The sequence below is a fragment of the Thermobia domestica genome, chromosome 12 (assembly GCF_964235325.1).
Source record: "Thermobia domestica chromosome 12, izTheDome1.hap1.1, whole genome shotgun sequence".
Classification (NCBI taxonomy): Eukaryota; Metazoa; Arthropoda; class Insecta; order Zygentoma; family Lepismatidae; genus Thermobia; species Thermobia domestica.
Window position 1 is genome coordinate 141,890,115 of NC_137465.1, and position 20,420 is coordinate 141,910,534.

At 37.1% G+C, this 20,420-nt stretch overlaps 2 protein-coding genes across 2 annotated transcripts in view; both read left to right on the top strand.

The window, feature by feature from the left end:
- The window catches only part of Vlet (COMM domain containing 10 protein valette), a 40,531-nt gene extending 24,499 nt beyond the window's left edge, over positions 1-16,032 (top strand). Inside the window, exons 4-5 of the mRNA XM_081734189.1 lie at positions 7,029-7,184; positions 15,592-16,032. Coding sequence (XP_081590315.1) covers positions 7,029-7,184; positions 15,592-15,795 — 360 coding nt within the window. The 3' untranslated portion in view covers positions 15,796-16,032. The remainder of the gene's footprint in view (positions 1-7,028; positions 7,185-15,591) is intronic.
- Positions 16,033-18,044: 2,012 nt separating this feature from the next.
- LOC145666130 (protein GVQW3-like) lies at positions 18,045-18,491 on the top strand. Its single transcript, XM_081733215.1, has one exon. The coding sequence runs from the start codon at positions 18,045-18,047 to the stop codon at positions 18,489-18,491; it is 447 nt and encodes a 148-aa protein (XP_081589341.1).
- Positions 18,492-20,420: the final 1,929 nt, after the last annotated feature.

Here is a 20,420-nt window from a genome sequence, read left to right on the forward strand (position 1 = left end):
ATGTACCAATTTGTACAACTAAAATTAGAATTTGTACCCTCACCAATTTCGAAAAAAATGAATTTTTGATGGCGGGCCAGCTTGACGTCACGCTGGCCCGCACAATTTATTTTTCTTTCCAATTCGAACAAAAACGGTACCAAAAATTTGTACCCAATATGTACCAATTTGTACCACTAAAATTAGAATTTGTACCCTTACCGATTTCGAAAAAATTGAATTTTTAATGGCGGGTCATCTTGACGTCAAGTTGGCCCGCACAATTAATTTTTGTTTCCAATTCGAACAAAAATGTTGCGAAAAATTCGTACCCAATATGTAACAATTTGTACCACCAAAATTATAATTTGTACCCCTACCGATTTCGAAAAAATTGAATTTTTGATGGCGGGTCATCTTGACGTCAAGCTGGCCCGCACAATTTATTTTTGTTTCCAATTCGAACAAAAATGGTGCGAAAAATTCGTACCCAATATGTAACAATTTGTACCACCAAAATTAGAATTTGTACCCCTACCGATTTCGAAAAAATTGAATTTTTGATGGCGGGTCATCTTGACGTCAAGCTGACCCGCACAATTTATTTTTGTTTCCAATTTGAATAAAAATGGTGCGAAAAATTTGTACCCAATATGCACTAATTTGTACCACCAAAATTAGAATTTGTACCCCTACCGATTTCGAAAATATGAATTTTTGATAGCGGTCCAGCTTGACGTCAATCTGCCCTGCTCAACGCATTTTTCTTTCCAATTTGAATGAAAACTGTATCAAAAATTTGTATCCAACGTGTACCGATTTGTTCCACGAAAACTAGAATTTGTTCCTCCACCCATTTCGAGAAATTTGAATTTATGTAATTTTTAAAACTATACCTTATCTTGTGCAAACCAGGAGGTAGTGAAAGTACCAAATAGACAATATTCTAATCCGAAACAGATTCAGAAACCAAGTAAAGCTCTGTACAAGTTACTCAGGTGCAGATGTGGGCACAGATGACTCCCTTGTGTTGGTTATCGATCACTATAAGATGACGCGAATGTTATAACCGTGCACCAAGTGAAATTCACTCAAACTAAGAAAGATGTCAAGACTCATAAAGAATTCTGGAGAGCGACAGATAGATGAGTTACCACAACAGATACTGCGAAAAATATTATGTAAGAGGGGCTTAATGGCAGGAATAATCAAAAACTGTGATGATTACATGGGGAAACAGGAAAAAATAACTACAAGGCATGGATAATTGAAGAAATATTGAAATTAGTGGAAAAGCGAAGAAGTTGCAAACTAAACAAGGACGACGAAGTATTCAAGCGATACAGAAACCTGATAAACAAGAAAGGCAAGAAAAGAGTGGTTAGCAAATGCAAGGAAATTGATGAAACTATGAAGACTGGAGACATAGAACAAGCTTACAAGAACGTGAAAAATTAAGTTTATCACATAAGAACCACTGCAAATGTAATAAAGGACAAAGACGGAAACGTTCAGGTATAGGAAGAAGACAGAACACATCGATGGAAGGAATGCGTAGAAGTTTACAAAGAAACTGAACCAGGAAGAAGCGGTGGTAGATGAAGTACATGAAGATTACTTGGGACCATCAATTTTAAAAGTGGAATTTGAAGAAGCAGTGCAAACACTGAAGTTAGATACAGCAACCGGACCAAATGAAATACCAGCTGAAATTATAAGGAATTTAGGATAAAGAGTGAAAGGAGTTTTGTATAAACTAATAAACAAAATGTACGTAACAGGTAAAGTACCAAAAGATTTTGAAAGTTAAATGTGAAAACAATAGTGTTTGATATTACTTGTGTCAAAAATACTTATAAGAATACTTCGAAGACGTGTGGAAAAAAGAATAAAGGAGAACCTGTCCGAAGACTTATTTGGCGTCAGTTAAAGGAACAGGAGATGCTAACGACTGATAATCGAACAGTTTCTAAGAGTAAACATTAGTGGTTGTAACAGCAACGTTCATTGATGTAGAAAAGGCATTTGATAACGCGAAATGGAACACACTGTTTGAAGTTCTGAAGAAGAAAGGAATAGACTAGAGAGATAGACGAGTAGTACATGGACTAGAAAACCAAACAGGTCTTATGGGAAGACAAAGAGATGAGAATAAAGAAAGTTGTAAGACAAGAATGCGGAAATTCACCATGGATATTTCGAATATGATCAAAATGATCGAATATAAAACGAATGACCTACTGTATTCTCAAATACTCTGTCTGCGTTCTTGTAAGCGACCATGTTTTGCAACTATATAGTTCAACAGGCATGGTTATCGTTTTATAAATATTTTAAGCTTCAAGTTTTTCAGCATAATTCATGAAGATCAAAGATTTTGAACTGAATAATAACACGAATTCCCGGCTTTCAGTCAAGATGTATTTTCTTCTTACATATAGTTTTGGTCTGCTAATGTTGATGCTACATTTTTGAAAGTATCCACTTTGTCGAAAATATTATTTCATATTTTGACATATCCATATGCAGTATTATAATCCCAGCGAATTTCCATGTATTTAGATTCCTCTCTATTTACTTCTAAACCCATGTCCCTACAAGCGTCCAATAAAACCTCATTATTATATTATCATTTCTTTTCGAGTATTAATCGAGTGGTAAATTGATTAATAATTAAATTGATCAGTTGAGCCTAAATCTACAATGATAATGTCCAGCAATTTCATCCGCGTATGGCGTCAGTCTTGCTATGTTTGAGAGAATTTTATAGCATGTTGACAGATGCCTTGATCAGTGGTGTATTTAAGGGGGGAGCTTCCGAGCTTAAGCCCCTCCCGAAATCTTACTTACTATAGTAAAGTAAATGAAATATCTTGCAGAATTTTCACATTTCCAGGCAAAGCCCCCCGAAACAAAATCGAAAATACGCCACTGGCCTTGATAATTATTACAGTCGATCTTGTCGCCTTTCTTGTGAATCGGAACAATGATTGATTCGTGGTGGACGAAATCGTATCCGTGGGTTTTCTCGGGATTCTCTTGTTTTTTCCCTGTTTCTCATTCCACCATTTCTTCCATCATTCACTTATAATTTCATCCGTCTCCTTTAGAACTTAGCTTGCATAAAAGTAGAACTTTAAGCTAAAGAGTTCATTTCATTTTTTCGATGATTGATTCCTTCTAATCTCGTGGCAATTCCTCCCTTTTTACAGATGAGGAAAATGAGTTTCTGTAACTAGTTTCACAATTTCCTCCCCCCAGCTAAATTTAACGCGAAAGGAATTTCGTCTACACCCAGAGATTTGTATTGTTTCCATTCTTTAATCAATCTGTTTAGTAGTTTAGACGTGGTAGATGTATTTTCTTTCTTTTTTTCCTGATTGGCTTTATATTAGAGCGAAATTATTATTTTTAACTTAGTTATTTTCCCAAGTTAAATGATACTTTCAATCGAACACGCGAAGTTATGCACAGAATACATAATTATTAGTAGTACAGACACCAGTCTATGTAAGAAAATTCGGACAAACTAACAGACACTGAGCAGTGTTTATTTCAGAAAATAATGTTCCGGGGGGAGGCTCAACGGTATTCGGAGGAGCACTTATTATTTTCACATGGTACTGTTCTATTTATTATTAGACTATATATTATAGACGTATTATTCTGGTCTCCTTCGGAGGCACTCACAGAGTTCCGGGGGGCACTAGCCCCTAAAAAACATGTCTGGAAAACATGTCAGCCCCGAAAAACATATCAGAGTTCCGGAGGACACTAAGTATCTAGTTAAAATTATTACAACTATTGAAGATACACTTTAGGTTTTAATTACGGTTAAAAGCAGTCGGGCCCCTGACAAAATCCGGCCCTCGAAACCATTACGTCAGGCCTGTTGATCGGTTATAATTTTTTTTTTTTTTTTTTTTTGTAATATATTATACTAAATTGAAATTTTTCCAACTCTCAATTCTATAGTGTTAAACTACGTCAGTCAACTTCCCTCCTGCAACTTGACCATGATGATAAGACTTAGATAATGGGAGCTGTAAGCGGGGGTGATGGGGAACGCGTCCCCCCAAATTTTTAGGTAAAATACCAAAAAAGATAACGCAGTAATATGAAATTTAGTGAACTCCATGCATCTCCCCCAGAACTGAAAAGATAACAAAGAGTATGCTCAGAGGCCAACATTATCTTCTCTTCACTCCAACTCCTTCCCATTGCACTGGAAAATGCCCTCGACGCAGTGATGCTAGTTTTGTATCAGAAAAATTCCCGTCCGAAACCATGAAATTTCCCGATTAGATGCAAAATTTCCCGTCAACCTCAGTAGATATAATTTACAATATCTATGACAGGGCCAAAATTTAAAACAAAACACAATGTACATTTTTTTTTTTTTTTTTTTTTTTTTTTTTTTTTTTTTTAACGAACACTATGATGTTTTTGTGGTTTGGAAGGGAATGTTATGTTCAGCTTGTATTGACCTTAACACGATTCTGGTTCCTTGCCACAAAAATAAATAAATAAAAATTTTAAAAGTTTAAAAATGCGGCGATACGCAGGGTATTTTGCAATTGCTTTACATTAGCTTGATGTTTAAAGTCTTTTGTGTGTTTGTAATGTTCACTTTTACCCATGGATAAAGTGAATCTGAAAAGGTAAGGGGACGCATTACGTAAAACCTTTCCCCATGCCTATCTTTGGCCATTGTAATTTTTAGAAAGTGGGAGAACGCCACAGATATTTTCTGGAAGTGGGGAGACGACGTCCACCTACGTTCCCCCCTCACTTTTACCCCTGCTTTTATCAAGAAAGAGCTGAACGTTGCAGATCTTACGCCTAGAAAAGTTGAGAACGCCAGAATTTCCCGTTTTCAGCCTATTTTAAAGAAAAATTCCCGCATTCACGTCAGTGCTCAGAATTACCCGTTTTACGGGAAATTTCCCGCCAACTGGCATCATTGCCTCGACGTTGGTTATCCGACCTGCGACGCCAGCACGATCCATATAACTGGTTCGCTCCCTCTTTTAACTTGCTTATGGTAATTCAGAGACCTTTCTGTGTTTCATTTACTGGGCGGAGCTATGGGGCACGGGAGGTATTGCCCCTCCAACTTTTTGACAAAAAGTAAAAATGCCACTTCTTAGATGGCCATTTACCAAGACCTGTCAAAATTTGCGAGACTGTACTGTAGGTCTTTCCCCCCGCAGCAGACGATTCCTAACTCCGCTTCTACATGTTTCTTAGTTTTCATATGTGTATCTACTCAAATTTATAATATATATTTGATAAGTAATAGAATTTTCTTCATTATTACAGTATTGTATACATACATTTTTATTTAAATGGCTTTTAAGTTGACAGAAACAATTCATGATGTGAGTTTTCAAAACAACTCTTTTCGTAAGTAAGTTGGTGTTTTTATTAATTAAGAGAATACGTACCATCTTGAACTACTTCCTCCTTATACTTCATGATTTCCTCTTCGATATAACGCTTCTCAATAGAGGGTGGTTTGCCTCGTTTTGGTTGCATGATGAATTCTTGGTCGATCTATTTTTATTCCTCTAAACAGAAGTAAGAACTGGATACAAGATTTAAAAAAAAAAAAAAAAAAAAAAGGCAAGAGGGAGGAGGATGAAGTACGCACTTGCTAAGTCATGTGATGTATAGAAGCAATCAAAAGCTTTAACCTTATCTCTAAACTAAATGGAAGACTAAACTAAAGATTACACTATAGACGAATTATATTCGGATTGTGAAATCTCACAATGAACCTCAGTTCCATAAAATTATTCCTCAAGACGGATGAGGGATTAAATCCAGGATGGGAAAATTAAACAAGTAATTGACAAAAAAGAATAAATAATGCTTTGTTTTTAAACTAAATGTATAAACACTGAAGAGAAAAATTCAAATTTGTCAAAATTGGTGGGGGTACAAATTCTAATTTTGGTGGTAAAAATTGGTACATATTGGGTACAAATTTTTGGTACCGTTTTTGTTCGAATTGGAAAGAAAAATAAATTGTGCGGGCCAGCTTGACATCAAGCTGGCCCGCCATCAAAAATTCATTTCTTTCGAAATTGGTAAGGGTACAAATTCTAATTTTAGTGATACAAATTGGTACATATTGGGTACAAATTTTTGGTAATGTTTTTGTTCGAATTAGAAAGAAAAATAAATCGTGTGGGCCAGCTTGACGTCAAGCTGGCCCGCCATCAAAAATTCATTTCTTTCGAAATTGGTGGGGGTACAAATTCTAATTTTAGTGGTACAAATTGGTACATATTTGAGTACAAATTTTTGGTAATGTTTTTGTTCGAATTGGAAAGAAAAATAAATTGTGCGGGCCAGCTTGACATCAAGCTGGCCCGCCATCAAAAATTCAATTTTTTCGAAATTGGTGGGGGTACAAATTCTAATTTTAGTGGTACAAATTGGTACATATTGGGTACAAATTTTTGGTACTGTTTTAGTTTGAATATGAAATTTGTGCGGGCCAGCTTGAAGGACGTAGAAAGACATGTACTTAAAATATAGTTTGGTTTAATTTGCCTCTTGGAGATCAAGTGGTTAATGTGTGTGCTTTCTGCGCGAGTAGTCGCGAGTTCAATCCACTGTGTAAGTAATATTTGGGATTCCACTTCAACCAGTTAATCTTCAGTTCTGAAGAGCCTCTGTCTTCTTACAGTCTCGACGTTGAGAAGATAGGTTTATTTCTAATCATGCAAATGTAGATTTAATGTTGATAAGAAACATTTTTCTTTCGTTTTATATAGTTACGCCGTGAGACAAATGTTTTTGAAACTTTTTAAAGTCAGTTTTGTTCCGCACTTTACGTTTTTTTTTTAATCACTCTTCATATTTGACCAAGAATAGAACTTTATAAAGTAGAAATATTTTATTTTTTTTGTGAGTTATTAAAAAAAATCTTTCGCTGAACTTTAAAGGGTTATAAAGAAGTGTGTATTTTATAGCACTGTGTGAGCATTTTTTTAAACGTAAATTTTGTTAAACACTAAATACTTGTGTTTGTCTTACAGGCTGCGTTTCATGTAATAAAACCAACAATTTTGCATCGTCAGTTAGTAGCTTCGAATTTTGATGAAGAGAAAGCGAAAACGTTTGTTCAAACGTGGACAGCCTCTGCTAAAGGGATTGTTGACCGTCGAAGGCAAAAATCATTGCTTCCAAATCAGGTTTGTAATATTAGTTCTTGAGAACATTTACAACTCGTAATCTTTCACGCGTTACACGAAATCACGTTGATAGTTAAACATGTTGTGGAACCTTGTTTACCTCTCAGATTAAAACCATTATTTCTTCTTCTAAGGAAGCTGGTTACAATGATTGAAATTTGCGTAGTTTTCTGCAGTACAAAAGTAAACTGAATTTCCTTGCGTTTACGGCCATAGGATTGTGGTGGACAAGACGCGGCGTTAGTTTTGTGATGTTTAGTCAAAAGATCAGCCTGTTCTCAGTTTATTCTGGCTGTTCATAGCTTCAGGTGAATTTTTTCATCACCAGTAGATGACAGCACGTTTCTTCTTTGTCCAGTGTGTTTTGGTAGAGGTTGACAATATTCGCAGGAACTCAGTCAAATTATAGGTATAGATTTCAAAACTTTGTCCAAAATAAAATAGAATCAATAATCAAAGAATAATCCATGCAGTATTTTGATTTTTTTTTTTAAAATGTGTTTAAACTGTTTCGTGATTGGGAGCTTGGTTCTGGTGAAAAAAAGTTAAATGCTTTCTCAATAAGTAAAACAAGATAATTAAAATGTGCACAAATTGTCCTCTCAATGTACAGTATATTTAGTTTATCTTTGGACAAAGTTTGGATATCGATCTCTTGAATTTAATTGAATTATTGGGAATATTGTAGGTTTTTACAAAATACATTGGAAAAGTTGGATATGTCATCTGTGGTGATTTTCGAACTTTTAGTACAATATAACTCCAAATATCCGAATCGATATCAGATAATAATAATAATAACCTTTAATAAAACTTATTGAAGTGCAAATTGTATGTGTTCGTTTGTAAAAGTACAATTTCCTTGGAATTCCTTTTTAAACAAATATTAAAATTTATCCTCCTCTATAGCCTTGCTGCTGACGAAAAACATAAATGCAAATCAGTCATCAAATTCAAATTTATGTTTGAGATTTTCGAAGTCTAGTATGAAATATTAGAGCTACCTTTATTTATTTAAACAATTATAGGGAAGTTTTTATTTCATAAAATAACCTGTTTTGGGTAATTACCCCTCGCATTTGTGTATTATTTGTATTGCCTTCAGAACTTAGTCCGGATGATTGGAGTTATATTGTACTACGTAGATTAAAAAAAAAAAATATATATATTAAGGAAAGTGAACTATGAACTTTATATCATCTATGAATGTACGTACCCCATATCTGTTATTGTTCTCGAGAAGTCTGGTTTACTAAAACTCCTTACATATTTACTCTGTCCGTGCGTCCGTCCGTCTGTCTAGAAGATGGGAAAAACTCAAGAACTACTTGATGAATCGACATAAATTTTGGCCAGAATGAGAGGGTAAAAATTATGAATCGAATTCGTTAATAGAGGTTATATTCAAACAGAATTGGTAGAAATCACCGCTTGTGGCTTTTCGTTGATTACTATAGAACAAAAACAGTCATAGATGGCAAGAATTGGTTTCCTATAATCGAATAAGTGGCCCAAGAACACATTCTCTACTGGAACCGAAAGTGATAGAAATCCATTACAACTTCTAGTTTCAATATTGATTTACATAGAGTAAATACCATAAGAGATGCGAAAAGAAGCTGTTTTTAGGAATCGATTTAGCGGTCTAAGAACAGGTACCATCTTTTATCTTAACTTTCTTTTAAAACCAAAAGAGGCAGAAATGAACCTCTTCCGGTTTTAACGTCGATCGCTATAGAATTAGAACAGTAACAGACAGCAAAAAAAGTTCTCTACAATTAACTAAACATTCCAAGGATATGGTTTATCTCCATTCTAATCTCTGTTAAAATCGGGTATGTTAGAAATCTGTTACTGTTTCCGGTTTCAATATTAATTGCGAAAATATCACGCCATACAAACCAAACTCCTTCACGTGGTGTACACGTGACACTGCTACGTGCTTTTTTTTCTTTCTTCTGTGCTTGTGTTTGAGGACCATCCGTATTTCATTTGTGTTATGTAACGCAATACAGAACTTTCTCGGTTTTATTCCAGAGGATTATCCAAATATTTCAATTTGGAATTTTGTTCCCTTTAATTCTTAAAAAAAAAAAGTGAACCAAACGCGTAGTAACGTGAATAATACAGTATAAAACAATTGTATTATTTGGTGCAATACGTAACACTTATCTTTGGCTTCGAAGTGAGTAAACTCAACTTCAAGTACGTACGTGCAAATAGAACATAAGATTTGTTCCTATCACTTCTAAGTGGCGTTCAAATAAGATAATTTAGCATCATTTGGAACCCATTTTAACATTGAGTATCATTATGAAAATTTTATGTTGCAAATATCTAAAACAATTTTCATAACTTTCTATCAAGAAGATAATTTTTGCTTCATAAAGTATAAGTTATTCTAATGCCTATAACACAAAAGGCTCCCTGGATCAAGCTTAAAGGAGGACAATGGATTCCTGACATTTCTTTTTCTTTTTTCATTTACAAAGATGAAAAAATTAAATTATTTCAAATTTATGAAAGCTATACCGAAATCTGTATCCTTATTTCACATTAAATAACTAATATATTTATCTTTTCTGGAGTTAATTCACTTCACTTTGACTTTACAACGTGCTAAAGAGAAATAAAGCCAGCAAAGGCACAAAGCCAATGTTGTATCGCAGTGTTTCTCAGTGTGGGTCGCGACTCATCGGCGGGTCGTGGGCCGTTTTTAGGTGGGTCGCGAGAAGTTTTCCCTTTTAATTATGAAAAATTTATTTTGATGCAGAAACATACGTTGTGAAGTACTATTCAGAAAATGAAAATTGGAAGCGTTTGTTAATGAGGTGAAGAGTAAGAGGTTACTCAGAGCCCTGCCCTGTTGTACAATCAGTAGAGATGCTGGGTTAGGATGGAAAGAGAGTGGATGAGTCAAAATCTGTCACAGGGTAGAGTACTGCGTCGGGAGTAATGTCAGCTTTGTGTTACCTTTGTATGGAAACACTTTAATCCTTTCTTCACGTGCGTACAATTCATATGATAAAGTTATTGAGAAAGAAATTTACATTGCACTTGCTCGACCATCACCGACATATTCTCGTACCGGCAGGGTCATTGCATTTATAAATTTACATTACAGTTTAGTTTGAAAGTGAGATATTTACGATAGATATAAAAGAAACCAACTAAACTTTGATTTATTAAAATTTAAGCGTTGAGCTCTAGTTTGTAACATTTGTGGTCGCTCGGGGTGTTCACAACATCCCCAAATAGATTTCATGTTAATGACTCATACGGAGTTTTATTGAACCAACTGGAATTAGAGATATGATCTACAAAATTTAATTGCTTTCAAATACACCACTATTACGTAGAATGTCAATGTGTATTTGAATAAAAGTAAGTGAGCCACAGAATACTTTATTATTTAATGTGGGTCACAGTAACAACAAGTTTGAGAATCACTGTTGTATCGCTTATCTGTGCAGTGAACTGGTGTGATACAGCACGTCCTCTTGACTCCACAAGGTTTCTCCGGTAGAGATCAAGTAAAAACAGTACAAACCAGAGTAAATTACAATTATTCGACAATAGCATTGCGGGGTATCAGGGTATTGTTTGGATACCTTGATCGAGTAGTCGTCTGTATCATCGTTCATTGGCCAGTCTATTTTTGAATGGACAATGGGTTGCCACTACTTGTACAATTCTATTTACTTTCGCACAGGCATACAAATTTAGCAAATGCCTGATGTTGCGTGCTAACTAGATTTCTTGGTAAAGGTTGGTTAACATCCAGGGCCCACATACCTATAGCAAGCCGTAATAACCTTTATACGTTTATTTAAAATATTTTTCTTTGTTGGTTGGCATGTATTTTGTCTTCTTCATTTCGATACCGCTTCATCGCAGTTGTCAAGAAGACATATGTGAGTTCATTCCTATGATATGAATTGAAATATTGACAGACGATAAACGCATTGGTAAATTAATCAGCACTTACTTTCAGCACTGTATACTTCCAAAAGCTCACTTCGTTATATCGTTGGTTATTTCCTAATGTCAGATTAGTCCTTACTTCATTTTGTGTTGTATGTAGGCTTGTACTTTTTTTCCTGTTGGTGCAAAGCCTTAGATAAACACGTGAACCACTTTCAGCAGTAGGTCGTTTCATATACTCACGGTACTGAAAAGATACTTAATCAACGAATCAATTTTCTCAGTTTCATAATTTAAATAACAAAAACCAAGGTTCTTATCACTGTGTAGTTTCAGTGAATTAACTTAGGAATTTATGAAAAGTTGTAAAATATAATTTTGGAAAAATAAATGAGATACCCTGTATTTCAATCAGGGTATCTCGTATCTGTACTTATGATTTATTGTACAAAAAGAAAATCATTTTTGTTGATTTTTTTTTTAAATTTAAATCAGTCGTAATTGATTTTTTTTTAAAAAAAATAGGAATGCAGGAATAAAAGGATGATTTTCTTTTTTTAATAGGTAAAGTATGAGGGTTTCAGGTTTCTTATTAAGTGATGTTAGAATAAAAACAAAATTAAGAATCCCCCGTTACTTATGTGTTTTCTGGAAGGTGTTTCTCGCATATGACAATTGCTCAGTAGCAATACAATATTGTTCACACAACTGCTAAGAGCGGGCGCAATCTCCGTGATCCTACGAATTCAATTCCCAATGATTGGACAAAAGGAAGGTAATGTGTGGTAATCGTAATTTTTCCCTTTAAACATCTTAATAAGCAAACCAAAATAAAATATGCAATGTAGAATATATTACTATTTTGCAAACTGCAAGAACTTTGCATTACGCTATACAGGAAGTACATGGCCTTCCGGTTATTCTGTTAACTTCTTCCTACCATCTATTCCACTAAATGTAAGGGGGGCGCGGTGGCTCAGTGGTAGAGCGTTCACCTCCGGTGCTTGGGGTCCCTGGTTCGATTCCAGCTCGCGCCGTGTGGACTTTGTGGTGGACAAACACCGTGTTCGTGGGTTTTCTCGGGGTTCTCCTGTTTCCTCCCACTTTCTTCATTCCACCATTTCATTCATTTCTCATCATCACCGTCTCCTTTAGCCTAACCGGCATAATCGTGGGACGTAAAACTTAAAGATTTCATTTTTTTTCCCACTAAATGTAGGCTTACCATTCCCAACATCTGGTCATCTTGTTTTAACCAAGGTCGTCTTCTCTTGCGATCCAATCTCGCCGCTGCTAACTGCCTCATCTGTATCTTCATTCCCCTGTATACTCCTTCCAAACACCAAACCCCCATCAGCCTGTATTGATTTATCTTTGTCTCAATTTGTACTTTACCCAGTAGTCCTGCAAGACATGTAAGTCTATCCACTTCTTTTCTTGTTCCTTCCAGTTGTTTTTGCAGGCTAGTAATCCTCTTCTCCTGTTCCTTCAATTTTCGCTCATCGGCAATAGAAGCGGTCCATTTCTCCCAACACTTTCTTCTGGAATGACTCATCCTCTAACTGAAGCAAACCCTTCAGATGATCCAGGTCCCTTACCAATCTTCCCTTCTCTTCCTCCAGACTCTCGTAATCACCTTGCAGCTCTCGAACTCTTTCGTTAAGGATGGTTTCTTCTCTCTCTTGTTCATTAATGATGTCCCTCAATCTTTGATGTTCCGAAGTTCTCTCATGGTTTTCCTGTTTCAAGGAGTCAATCATTGCTTCGTATTCCTCTTTGCAGCGATTCTCCAGCTCCACGCATCGAGTTTCAATACAGGCACAAAGTTCCTCAAACAATACAGTCAAACTTGTATCCTCCTCTGCTCCGGCAGCATTCCCGGACAGTTCTGCTATTTTCCCAATTAACATTCTCCTCATCCTAAATGATTCTTCTTCCACTCTATTGAGACGCTCAGCCTGCATCATTATACTAATACTATGACTTCGTGCCTCCACTTTTGCTTCCTCTGGTAACAATCCTTTCTTAATCATCCTCTTCTTTTTAACCCTAATTTCATCCAACGTACGGTTAGGTATCTTGGCCATAACCAGATGGTTGATTAGTGGATTGCCCACATTTTCTCGACAGATCGCCAACATAGTTTCTTCTTTTAAAGTCCAGAATCCACCCTCTTCTTGAAGAGATGTGCAGCGTTTCCTTTCCCAAAATGATGGGTGACTTCTCATCATACGTTGACCCAAGCTCGATTTCGTTGCAAAAGTCCTGTCACATATTTCACACCTGAATGATCCATCCTCGACTTTTGGTCCTGAGCACTTAGGGATGTAGCAAGTAACTTGATTAAATTTAGCGAATATCTTACCACATTTCTCACATGCATACTGCCACTCAATATGCATTGCATTTAAGTGCTTACGAAAGTTCACTCCACTTGCAAATCTAAGAAAAGAATAAAGAGGGCAATACAGCTTCTTAAAAAGATAAAGCAGCGTACCATTGCCCCCTCCATCGATCTTGACCGTGTCTTCATTCTGCATCACTGTTCCCTTTCTCTCTGCATCCTATTCTCAATCTCTGAGATATCTTGGGATACCTCATCCATTCCAGCATCACTGTATCCTATCATCTCCAAATGAGTCCCACCTTCCTCCTCCTCATCTTGCTGGGAAACTATAAGGACATCCTCAAAAACCTCTTCAGCCATCTCCAAATACAAACAGTCTCACACAAAGACTCCAGCAACAACGATAATTTCCTATCACTTGATAACTTCCACGTCGGATGATTCAGATGACTGCATTCACAATATGACCTCTATTGATGACTTCACACGATGAAGGAAAGGCGTCACACACTGACTCCAAGAAAGAGGACCCCAAGCGACGACTTCATACAGAAGATTCAAGGTTTCAGCTCCCAGGGATGACTCCATCAATTGGGTGACTTCACAAAGGCTCCCCACTCTTCCACACAGATAATTCCAGACGTCGACTCCAAATATTGAATTCTGCCAGGACGATCTACACGGCGCGTCCACAACAGGTGCCACTTCTCACACGAAGACTCCAGCAACAACGATGATTTCCTGTCACTAGACGACTGCCAATCAGATGATTCAGATGACTCCATCCACAGTCTGACCCCTATCGATGACTTCACACGACGGAGGGAAAGCTCTCATGGTGACTCCAACAACGAAGACTCCAGACGACAACTTCCTACAGAAGATACTAAGCTTCAGCTCCAGGGAAGACTCCACCAATGGGCTGACTTCACAAAGGCTTCCCACTCCTCCAACAGATGATTCCAGGCGTTGACTCCAAATGATGATTTCTCCTTCCAGGACGACCTTCCACGACGATCCACACAGCGCCCCACAACAGCAACCACCTCTCACACGAAGACTCTAGCAATGAAGACACACCACACGACGATTCCACACACATTCCAGATCAAACCCCTCTGACCACCAATAAGGGTTGCCCGAAACCAGGTCCTACGTTGGCCAGTCGAAGAACGTGCAATCGCTTCTGAGTTTTATGTTGCTAAGATTGGCCTTGACCACTTACCCGATCTTCTTCTGCCTGGGCGGCAAACAGATGTTCAAACCCTTTTGACCGTGCCCTAGTTCTTACCACGTGGAGCTAGTACTACGTACCGTTCTGCCTAGGGCTTCGTTGCCGATTCTAATCACGAGGAGGTAGGGTACCCTCTCAGCGCTTGAAACTGTCCACAGATCCATACACACGCAGATGTCCAGAGAGGGTCTGGGGTCAAAGGCCGAGAAGCAATCTTTGGTTTTGTTTTATATTACAGTATTATTATAGCAATTTCGTGTTATACTTAAGGATCCTCTTTCTCCAGGCTTTCCGATTACAATGTGTTACAACTCTGTGCATCATGTGGTTTATATTTCCTTGCTCGCGACTTGTCGCGATTTTCTTTTAGACATAGAACTAAGTCTATTTTCTCCTCTAGTGTCCTTACTCTCCTGTGTGTTTTTCCTGAACATACCAGTTGACACATTACACTTAAATTCGAAACCTTGTATTGTGTTTCGAAAGTTTTGTGTCATTTAGTAAATATAGGAGCTTTGACGTAGAAATTTGTGGTACTAAGAGAGAATATGTTAGCATTGTGGACAATATGTATTGATATAATGTTGTATCCAATGGAAGTAGTAGCAGATATATTAATAGTTATGTGTTACTGGATTATACAGATACCGTAATTACAGTTCGAATATTGCAGTTGTTGAGATTATGTAGTACCTAGGTAGTATAATACAAATAACTCGATGCAAATTATTGAAAATTCTGACATAATTTCCATCGGATTATTTCAAATGGCAATCAAACAACTATATTATTATCACTTTTATTTATCATTTCTTGCTTGTCTCAAGAAACCAAGCAATTTTCTTTATAGTGTTTTTCATAATACAGGAAAAGAGTTTAATACTTTTTTTTTCTTTTTTCAGTTGACAGACATTAGCTGGTCATTAAATCTGCAAACTGCTTCATCTTCCAAAAGCAAACAAAAAATTCCACTGGCCTTGTTTCAGCTTGACATCAACCAAGATGGCAGGGAAGACTCGATGACAGTTGAATTTAATCACGAGGAACTTTATAAGTTTTACGATCAGTTAGAAACTATACAATCTCAGTTGGACTCTCTAAGATGAAAACCTTTTTTATTTGTGCTGAAACTTTGTTTTCTAATTTTGGAGCTGGTTGGAGTCTCAAAGAACAGTTGTCTTGAGTTGCATATGTGGATTGATCAGAGAATGAATGATGCAAAGAAAACTCGATAGATAGATGAGAAACTTTGCGTAGCTATCACATGTGAGGAATTCGTTACATGTAAAATGTAAATTTGTGAATATAAATTATTTTAGTTGATAAATGTACTTTTTTTGTGACTCTCGGTCTTTTTCATTATTGTTATTATTATTATTATTATTATGAACAAGTTATTCATGTCCATTTTATTCTTGTCGCTTATCCGATACCTTCTGCAGAACTGCATAAAATAAGCCAAAGTACTTAAGTATTGGATAGGAATAAGTATACAAGTTGTGAGCAACACACTTCACTAAATTTTAAGCACTTGACTAAAGTATCGTGAAATGCATAGGGCACAAGTGGCTCTGGAAGCTCTCTAAAAAACAGTTTTAAAATATTGGCTACATCAAACACGTGGTGCTTCGAGCCTAGCCTCTTTCTGTCATCCAAAAGTTTCTGGATATCTCTCTGTCTGGCAGCTTTATGAAATAATCCTTCTGTATCTGCTTGACTTTCTTTGCATCTGCAAGCGTCAGCTACAAAACATGGGACTTCTACTGTAACTCCACAATACAAAGGAACAACCTCTTTCTTCAATACAAGGAGTGGTTTTCCAAATAGTTTCTTCGAAAACCTCCAAATAGTTTCTCTTGATACTTTGGAATATTGTGTTTTTTCAGTTTTGATATTCGTTTAACTCCCATACTATTGATATCTTGAATGACTAGATTAAATAATTTTTCTTTGTCTTCAACTTCAGTCAAATATTCAGAAAAATTTAACTAAAAAACAGCCTGAAGTTATCAATTTGATATCGCTTCTGGTCTTTGGCCCCGTGATTGCTCATTTCTTTTATAGTCTTTTCCTTTCCTCTGGTCAATTACCATCAACGAGCAACAGCCCCTTCCTCCACGAGGTGGGGCTCGGAACATCGTGAGCAGTCAGTCGAGTTGCGCAAATATCTCGCAGCATAGCTGTATAGTGGCTAAGTAGGGACTTTTCCATCGTCTCAGTTCTTAAGCTTCACAACGTAATAGGTTGATTCGTGAGGTCTTCAGTAATTTTAGATCCTCTTGCAGGTCGGAAAGCTGATTTCTTTAATTTTCTAAGCAGATTCCTTTTTGGTCATTTGGAGTCTACTTTTATTTTTTGTGTGTTAATTGTATTAAAAAAAAAAAAACTAGTGATATTATGTTCGTATTAAATGGCACCTCTAGCTGACGATTGTCCACAATGGAATCAATGTGTATACAGTGGCGAATCGAGAAGGTAAAAACTGGGGGAGGGGGCAGCCAGAACCCAGACTATAATAGGTATATGATGAATTTACTATAAACTTTCAAAAACATATAAATAATAGCTTAAATTATTTTTGACACCCAAAAAACTGGGGGGGGGGGCGTAGGCCCCCCAGGCCCCAGGGTAGATCCGCCACTGTGTGTATATGTGGAAAGCAAAATACTATTAAATGTAATTTATGTCAAAGGAAATGCCACTCAGCTTGTTTTGAATAACTAAGTAAGAAAGATCATATTCAATTAAGTGAATTTAAATGTAACGCTTGTGTTCAAATAGATAAATTTTCTGTTTGTAGTAGTTCAGCCAATAGTAAGCAATTACGTATCTCATAATGAACAGAGACATGATGATCAGTTATCTTGTTGTAAGGGTTCCTCTGTGGACATCGAAACGATATCAAAATTACTTGAGTTTAGTGTAAACAATATCAAAAGAGAACTTTCGCACGAACTTTTTGAACTTAAAAATAAAATTGTAAATTTGAGGAGAGGAAACTCCTTGTTGTGAGATCTGTTAATTGGAGAATTGTATACCCGTAAAATTTTTGTTTCTAACCAGGTTTGGAGCAAGACGTTATACCGACTGCTAACATCAATGACCAAAATAATTTACCAAACTTAACAGAAAATAGTGAAACGGAAGAAGATGAGCGACTATCCTGTAAGTAAACACCTTCACTCTGATCCCATGTACAAGGGCATACTGAAAGTCGTGAGCAACGTGTTTTCACAATCGTAATCTTTAGTGGTAAGTGAAACCAAGTATATCATCTCAATCTACAAACCTTTCTTTCTTTCCAGACGTTGACACTATTGGTTGCTAGAACGTGACCACAGGCAGGATTTCCAAAATGGCGGGCAGCAATGTTTTGTTCCGACAGCGTGCTGTGATTCAATTCCTTGTTAAAAAGGATCAATCTGCTTCTGAAATTCACAGCAGACTGCAGCGTGCCTATGGAGATGTGTGCATGGGTGCAAGCAGTGTTAGCAGGTGGGTGAAACTTTTTAAGGATGGAAATACGAGTATTGAAGATGAGCCTCGCAGCGGGCGCCCTCGAACTGCCTCCACGGAACGCAACAAGGTAAGGGTTGATGAAATAATTAGGGAAGATAGGCGTATCACTGTGAATGAAATCGCTGCAAAACTTGGTGCTGGACATAGTTCGGTGCAAGAAATGATTCACAGCTTAGGTTATCGGAATGTTTGTGCCCGTTGGGTCCCACGTTTATTAAACCAAGGACCACAAACATCAGAGACTAACCATTGCTCAAACCCTTCTTCAGAGATTTTGACATGACGGTGACGAATGTTTGACCAGTAGTGTGACTGGAGATTAAAGCTGGTTCCATCATTATGAACCTGAAACAAAACGACAGAGTATGGAATTGCACCGCTTGAATTCGCCATTGAAGAAGAAAGCAAAGACAGTGCAATTGACAGGGAAAGTTATGGGGAGCGTCTTCTGGAATGCACAGGGTTGCATTCTGGTTTACTTTCTTGAGCCTGGATAAACCATAAATTCTGCCCGCTACATCCAGACACTTTTGAAGTTTCGTCGTTCCTTGCGTGATAAATGTCCTGGAAAGATAATCATTCAACAGGATAATGCGCATTCGCATATTGCACGTGCCACTATGGAGCAGATCAGGATATTTGAGAAACACTTCCACATCCTCCCTACAGCCCCGACATGGCACCCTCCAGCTACCATCTTTTCGGTTTTACGAAGGAACGGATACGAGGCCGTCGCTACGAGACGTTGGAGGATATTCGGCAATTAGTGCGTCAGTGTCTACGGGTAGCTGGAACGAAATTCTATCGCAGGGGTATTTTCAAACTTGCAGAACGATGGGAAAAATGTGTGCAAAAAACGAAGACCATGTGGAAAAGTGAAAGAGAGGTCTGTAGATTGAGATGATATATTTGGTTTCACTTACAAATAAAGATTACGGTTGTGAAAAAATGTTGCTCACGACTTTCAGTATGCCCTTCGTAATATCCAGAAATAACAAGTCATTTCAAGTCTGGAAAGTTAATAACTTGCCGAACTTAGATTGTCGGAGAGAACCAAGAAAACTCATTGTTGGCTGTGACTAATGTTTTGCAGGTTATTGAGATATTTAATGGACTTAATTATTCTGAGTATTACAGACGTGTTCAAATTATTAGACTCACGCTCGAAAAATGCAAAATTGATGTAGGAGTCCTAATTTCAGTTCTAGAACATTTAATTTAATGATTAAACCACCAATATAGGATCCTTCATTTGTTTACTGTACAGTTGAAGTGGTGATATCACCGTTGAACAGCAGATGGTGTTAGTGAGGGGGAATTCTGAAAGTAATGTTTCAGTTGTAGATAGCTATTGTGGTTCCTATCAACAAGTTACAGTCTGAAGTGTTGTGGTTGCTGTCATAAGAAGTTAACGACATTCAAAGCGTTCAGTAGTTTGAATGGGCCAGTTTAAAATGATCGTGACGTGTTTCGTGTATCAATCTTTTATTCTGTGTAGTCCTATAATTGCAGCATAATGGGAAAAGCAAAAGACCTTTCTCCGCGTAAAATGGAAGTAAACAAAATACTTGTGGTGGAAATAAGATATACACGGCAATACATTGCTAGTAGAGTTGGGATAGAACAAATATCTGTGAGTAGAATCTCTGTTGAAATGAACAAGAGCGAAAATAGGGTTGGGAAGTGTGGGCGAAAACCAAAGCTATCGCTAAGAGATATCAGAAAACTAAAAAGATTGGCTCTGGGAAACAGAAGTGCAACTTCTAATAGACTTAAGCATACAAATGGCTGAGTATGGCGCAGACATTTGGCCTGAAAGTGTTCGAAGGATTCTTTGTGCCGAGAGAATAAAAGCACACGGTCAAGAAAGAAAACAAAAATTAGAGTCTACTCCAATCATGGCAAAGAAGCACCTCGAATGGGCACGAAGCCTAGAATATTGCACTGCTGACGATTGGAGAATAGTGTGTTTCAGTTATGAGTCATGTATCTTTGCGTCTGATGAATGTTCACAATATGTGCAACGTTGACCTCGGAGGAATTCAAGTTGGAATGTCTTTAATAAACCGTGAAACATCCTACTTCAGTTATGGTCTGGCGTGTGATCTCTGTCTTCGGGCCTGGAAAACAGTATATAGTAGAGAGGACAATGAAGCACGACCAATACCTACAAGTTCTTCAAGAAGAACTGCTTTCCCAGACTGCACTCTGG